This window comes from Oryzias melastigma, linkage group LG16, assembly GCF_002922805.2.
Source record: "Oryzias melastigma strain HK-1 linkage group LG16, ASM292280v2, whole genome shotgun sequence".
NCBI classification, from domain to species: Eukaryota; Metazoa; Chordata; class Actinopteri; order Beloniformes; family Adrianichthyidae; genus Oryzias; species Oryzias melastigma.
This window is the reverse complement of record NC_050527.1, coordinates 12843482-12850557: the sequence shown is the minus strand read 5'-3', so window position 1 is coordinate 12850557 and position 7076 is coordinate 12843482. Positions and strand designations below refer to the sequence as shown.

Sequence of the window (7076 nt, the reverse complement as noted above, 5' to 3'; positions counted from 1 at the left end):
TTGATGCCTGAATTTATTTCTGAAAAAAATACATTTTTTATTTTGTTTTTTTTTAATGCTACATTAATTACTTGTAGGTTAAATGAATGAGAAAACTCTAATCTATTTCTAACATCATATTTAGTGCCATTCACTTTCAATCTAGTTTGTGGAAACACTGGAAGAGATGCCTTTTTATCTTTCCTTTTAGCTATCTTACACTTTTAGCCAAGTACCAGTAAAACTTTTAACTTATACCTTCAGTTGACTTATACTTGTCGCTAACATAATTTTAGCCAACTTATACTTTTAGTTATCTTATAGCTTATTTTTAGTTAACTTGAACTTTTAGCAAACTTATACTTTTAGCTAACTTTAACTTTTAGCTATCTTGAACTTTTAGCCAAGTACCTGCGATACTTTTAGTCAACTTATACATTCAGTTAACCTCTACTTTTCGCTAACATACTTTTAGCTTATTATACTTTAGTTAACTTGTACTTTTAGCTAACTTGTACATTTAGCTAACCTATAGTTTTAGCCAACTTATATTCAGCATTTTTAATACATTTCTTTTATGTAATTTTAATTGTTTTTTTTTTTTTTTTTTTGCATACCTTTATATCTGCCTGTTTTGATCATGCTTTTTGCTCTTTATCTTGTTTACTCCTGGCACTGTGTCTTTTATTGTGTTGCTGTTGAGTGAATTTTATGATTGATTGGACTGAATAAAATCTATTCATCCATCTATCTTAAGGTAACTTTGAAGCAGCAGTGGTGTCATGCAAACTGGTATCAATAAGCATCAAGGCGTTAAAAACTGAATATTGTTAAAGTACTTCAAAAACCAATGATGATAATTAATCCAAAATTTGCATTAAAAAGTGAAAAAGTCCAGGCTTCATTTTTTTTCTTAAACTAAAATAATATTCCCAAACAAAAACATGTTGCAATGCAAATACGATTCCCAGCTTGCACTGGCATTACAATACCTTTGTACTCCAGATGAAAGCCAGTGTAGCTCACAGAGCCATCACTGCGAAATGCCAAGTACATAAAGTTGGAAGTGCTCTCAATCTTCTCTGGAAGTTTACTGTCTTGGAAACTGCCAATCAGATGAGCGCTGCTGTCTGGTCCGTCATAGATGTATAAGAAATCATAGTTGGGCTCAATGCTGAAGCTGACAAAAGCATAAAAAAGGAGATAAAACAGTTTATTATTTTGCCAAGTCTTAATCATCAGATTGCTCAGTTAGTATGGGATTTACAATCCATTATGATTCCAAAATAACATTGTGCATGACAATGCAAAAGGCAAATCATGCCGAGAGATTTGTTTTGTCTTCCCAAACAGTCAACTCGCCGATCCTCCACCCCAAGAGGTGAGAGAAGATTAAATTGTTGTGACACTACGTTGACAAAATCTTCCCAGACGGCGACAGTGATGCAGTGTATAAAGATGCTTTCATATTGTTGAGTTGTATATCAAATCACATGCTACACCAAGAGGGAGAGGAGCATTTGTTTTCAAAATAATGAGCACAGTTTATGACAAAAATGTAAATAGCTCCGAGATAATTGCATTTGAGTTGGAGCAAGGCAGCTCCAATTTAAAATCGTAATTCCATCCTTTCATTTGACATTCCCAAGAGAGAAAGCAGCAGTGTGTTAACTCTATCAAATGTTTGTTTTGAGGGGGGAAAAAATGTAAAAAAAAATACTCTGGTGATTTTTTATTTCTCTTTTTAACTCTGAGAATATCCAGACTGTGAGGGAGTTGAGAAATAATGTACCTTTGGCCTTTTGCAACGCATCATAAAATCATTTTGCACAAAAGGTAATAGAGGCATCGCCATAAAAGCCGCCCCAAGCTGCATCTGTGGATTTGCTGCTGGTAAATGCTTTGATTGCAGTTATTAATGTTGGATTTTCATTAAGCACTGGAAAACAATCTGCACTCAAAATCACAATTCTGCAATGAAATCTTGCCTCACCCCGTTTGGGCAGAGTGGCAGCAGTGTTCTGAGTCTGCAGAGAAACTGCTGCTTCCCCGCTATCTCCAAACACACCTGGATTCAAACTCAAACCCTCCACATCACACATGTGGCTGCCAGCTTTGCTCGGTAATATGATGTTATAGTTTGTTCCGTCGCAGAAAACAAACAATTCTACGGTACAGCCTGAGCTCCGGTGCATCCACTGAGAACTGAGACCATTCTGTTTCAGGCAGGCTACAAACGAACCCTAGGTTTACTGAGAGCTTCATCCTGTAAGCCACTAGACCTTGTGCCTTGGGGACAAAATGTTTCTTTTCTTCTACATCAAAGCTTGTTTTTTTTTTTAGGCTGTTTTTTTAGGAGCAAAAATCCCAAACTTCTAGTATATTTCTTTGAGATATGTGTTTAAAAGGAAATCAGGGTGCATGATTTTGCCACATTTAGTGGAACAAACTGCAAAAAGCAACCAAACGACCCCCTGTTAGTTCAAGGTTTCAATGCAGAGACCTACAACTTTTAATGCTAAAAGAGCCGGTTTCTGTCAGAACAAAAGTCTCACTTCCATATCAGAAAAAATGTAAAGTTAATACTTTTGTGACCATTAAGTAATTCATTGTAGCCTTTATATTCACAATGACTAAATTATAAGGGTCTTATATTTTTCAATACATACAACAACATTTGTAACTTACATTTTACAGCGGTACACCAGTTCCTTTCAAAATAAAATACACTGTGCCAAATAATGAGGCAGATTTAGGTCAATTACAATTGCTAAAAAGTCTGAATTTTCAATTATGAAGACCTTGATCCCTTCATCTTTTTATCTTTTTTCTTTTGAACATGACAACATGACAACATTGCGGAAAAATCTTTTTTTTAATCTATAAATGTAAGTGCAATTCTATACTTTAAAGGCTTTGAACAATATTGCAACAGAAGATAAGAATATGTGCTTGAATTCTAATAATTCTAGAATTATTAGATAATTATTATTTTAATAATAAATCCGTTTGACAGTAGATGTTTACAGTAGATTTGGTTCTTTTTTATGATTTTGCTCATTATCTAACATGTTAAGCATCAAAACATAAATGACTAAACGTAGTAAACAAATTAATCAAAACAAAAAAAAAACATTATTCATGGGGTCTGATTTAGAGGGAATGTTTTTTTGTCTTGAGGGCTACAGCAATAATGTGACATATTCAGTCAAGGTAAAAACAGAGACAGTTCAAAAAATCTCTTAGCAAAATTACAAGAAAAAAAACAAGAAAATTCTATTTTTCCCGAAATTTTGCATTTGATAAATTACCTGATGAAAGCCAAAGAAATGACGTAATCAGAATGCACAGCAATCAGCCAGTCGCAGTCTTTGCTGTGTGGGTAGGGGTGTGGGTAGTTGGGAGAGAGGATGAACCCAGAAGATCCAGTCACATTCCCACCGCATGGAGCTTGGTAGATAAGAAGAGGAAAGAGGAATAATTAAAAAGATTCTGTAGGTTTGCTGCTTCAAAGCTCTTTATCTAAGTCAAATTGAGTTTGAGATTTCAAAATAAAAGTGATGAGCAAGTGTAGGTCATTATGCATGAATTACTAAAATACTGAAAATTTTGGTAAAAGGCTTTAGCAAAAACTTAAAGGAATGCTGAAGGTTTATGTCATTTTTTTTTCTTCATTTCAAATGCACAAAGGTGTTGTTTTTGAAGCTAAAAATATATATATATAATCATAAAATATTCTCAAAAAAACAATAGAAATATCCGCTTCAGAAGTGTATCAGTGTCTCTTCATGTTGTGAAGACTTGCTGGCTTTTATGTTATCCCCAATATACTCATGGCTTGTACCTGAAAATGAAGTCCATCTATAAAAACAAAATAATTGTCAGTTCATAAAATTGTTATGCTTTTATGCTCATGTGCCTTTTACTGACATCATTTGGCGACTCGGCGCATCAAAAGGAACAGCGTAGAAATTTAAAACCTCCCAAATGACTCTGCTTGTCATTTGTCGAGCTTGATGAATAAAGCAAACAGCTGCCATGTGGAACAATGAGAATGAGTCTGCAACCCAAAGAAAACTGTCTGTCTTGGTGTTTTAACACTTTCATGGCACACTGACATTTACATGCGGTTTTGTCGAACTGCTCTGTGTGAGATTGTCACAGAAACCAGAGGACTTGCCAAAAGACCTTTTCTTTCCTAACTGGAATAAACAACTGCTGACAAGTTTGAGGCAGTAAAATATACAACATTTCTTTAAAATGACATGACATAAAAGCATTATAACAGTTATTCTTCTAAAGGTTGAAATGTAATTATATGCTGATGACATGATATTTTATTTATATAGGCTATAATTTAGAGCTTATATAATTTAGGGCAGCGCGGAGAGGAGCGCGGAGAGGAGCGCGGAGAGGAGCGCGGAGAGGGGCAACTCCTCCTCTCTCCATGCCCTGCATGGTGAAATGGCATCAGCTGACTCAGAAGCAACAGAAAAAAATCCTGATATGCTGAAGATGATAACTGCAGAGGATGATTATCATCCGCAGGAGGAGTTTATTATTTGATGAAGTAGGCAGCCTGCGCTCCTGTTTTTAAGGGACAGAGAGACAGAGTGACACTCCTCATCTGTGTCCTAAAGTACGCTGTCGCTTTGGGACATTCTTTTGTTCTGAATAAGAAAAACAAAAAACTCTTTCTGTTAAGCAATACTCCAATGTCCTTTAATAAATGTTTTACTAAGTATGATCAGAAGTGTTTTTGATAAGTAGCAGACATCCCTCCTCAGCCATGGGGGAGGGGGGTTCTCCATATTCACGGAATTTGAATATTTGCAGATGCCTCTGATCTCTAACCAAAGTGAATAAGGGGCAATACTGTAAACCATAAGCATACCTATGCTATATAGCATATGTTAACTTAAATATATATATATATATATATATATATATATATATATATATATATATATATATGCATGTTTATCTATGTATGTGTATATATATACATATATATATATATATGTGTGTGTGTGTGTGGGTTGGGGTGGGGGGTTAAACCTAAAGAGTGTGTTACTGGTCCCAGGAATAATAGAAAGACCAAATAGTGTGCATAAAGGACCCCACTTGTTACTAAACACTGAACAAGTCCCCATAAAGCATGGCCAGGTCAGGTTGACAACTGTACTTTGTTCTATTGATGATTTAAACTCATATCTATACTTAAAACCACTTAGGCATTCTCCTTAATTTTTTTAAGAGTTGTAAAACCTTCAGAAAGTGTGGTCCCCTCAAAGCATGGTCCAGTTAGGTGTCCCTACAATGTCTTAAAGACATGTAGGTGTGTGTGTGCGTGTGTGTGCTTAAAATACAGTACCTTTCCACTAATAATTTTTTACACTGTTTTTTGGGGGATTTCTTGTGTAAAAGTGGCAAAAAAAATGTTCTTTTCTGCTTCCTCCCTTTAATTTCCAAATTATGAAATGTGTGTAAAATCTTTAGTTTTTGTTGTTTTATAGAAATAAAAAGAAATAAAAGAAACTGAAAACTAAAGTGCTCTGCGTTCTGAGTAAGGTTTTGATAAATCTGAGGAGTCTCCATGTACCTCCATCACTGAGTTAAAAACTCGAATCTCTGCAGCCGCTAGTTAACACACAACCCCCCCTCTCCTCACCATTTCTTTTCTCACTGATCCCTCACACTTCCTTCCTTCATCCATTTCCCCCTCTCTATCGCCTTCACACATCCATCCCTCCCTGTCCAACTTGCACTATCTCCCCCTTTCTCACCGATGCAGCTTGAAGGGCTGGGTTGCCAGTAGTATCTATTTTCCACCTGGATGCAGGTGATCTTGCTCTCTCCTTGCAATTCATAACCCGGATCACAAGAGAAGGTCACCGAGTCGCCGGGCTCCCGCCCTTCCCCGTTGCGGCTGCCGTTCATGGGGATGCCCGGATCCCTGCAGGCTGTCGCCAGCGAGCCTAAAGGGCAAACGTACACGTGTGACTCACACATACATCAGGTAGCAGATGCACACATGGACAGAAAATCAATGAAAGCAAGAAGGAACATGCACGCAAGGTTTGCACATCACTGTGGGCAGCTGGCGAGATGAAACTGTAGCTTAGAGTGAGCAGATTACTGACGGATGTCAGTCGAAACTGCCGTTTCCACTAATCTATTTTTCTAAACCACAGCTGTGAAACAGCTCTGGGCTTTTGAGAGCATTCTGGTAAAATCAGAGGAATCCTTTAATGATTCCATTTGGGCATTCTACTTTCTAAACTGTGTTTAGTGCTGACAACTTGAGATCAGTTGAGTTTAGAAAATATTGTGTTGCATTATTTATTCTAAAAACTTAAAAATATCAGAATAAACCGCAAGAAAAAAACAGGGCAAAGCTGATCTTGAGTTTAGCCAGCCCCACAAGTTGGACTATAGGGGGGCAAGTGTGGTTGTGCTGAGAGTTTGCGTTGTCATATCCCATTAAGCCACCGGGGTGAATCTCAACCGCCAAAATCCAAAACACACCTTAGGTCGTGGGCTGAACAGAATAAACATTTATTGAAAACACTAAGACTAAATTTTAAAAGGGTAACTTTTTACATAATAATAAAAAGGAAGGAATATTATTCCAGAATAAATCAACTAAAACCTTTAACAACTTTCAATATTTTACTCTCCACAAAAATATATTATACAAGTTAGAAATAAGAGCAAGATAACATTGGGAAATTAATAACAATAAAATACAATTACCCAGAGGGCCAGATCGGGCCCCTTGGCCTTGACTTTAATACGAGGTCTATAGTTCACTTGCTATATTGAGATACATATTTTTTTTAAATCCTCCTTCAGACACGACTCTCTGCATTTACTGGGCTAGGGACTATTTATGTATTTATTTTTCTAGTGACATGACCAGATTAATTAATGGACGAGACTCACAGATGAATGAAAAATTTAAAGCAAAAAGTAAGCAAGCTGATTGTAAAAACAAACGATAATAATTGTTGCTTATAACAGAGAGGAAGAGCTGATTTCCATTGAAGGGGATGATGCAAATATTAAGTTGGTTCCAATAATTTCAAATGATGGTT

At 36.2% G+C, this 7076-nt stretch overlaps 1 protein-coding gene across 5 annotated transcripts in view; it reads right to left on the bottom strand.

Moving 5' to 3' along the window:
* The window catches only part of LOC112143303 (CUB and sushi domain-containing protein 3), a gene marked incomplete at its 5' end in the record, with an annotated part of 317263 nt that overhangs the window by 173283 nt on the left and 136904 nt on the right, over positions 1-7076 (bottom strand). For all 5 annotated transcript variants that reach the window (XM_024267159.2, XM_024267162.2, XM_024267160.2 and 2 more), the window contains 3 exon segments: positions 972-1159; positions 3291-3429; positions 5766-5957. In XM_024267159.2, the coding sequence (XP_024122927.1) occupies positions 972-1159; positions 3291-3429; positions 5766-5957 (519 nt within the window).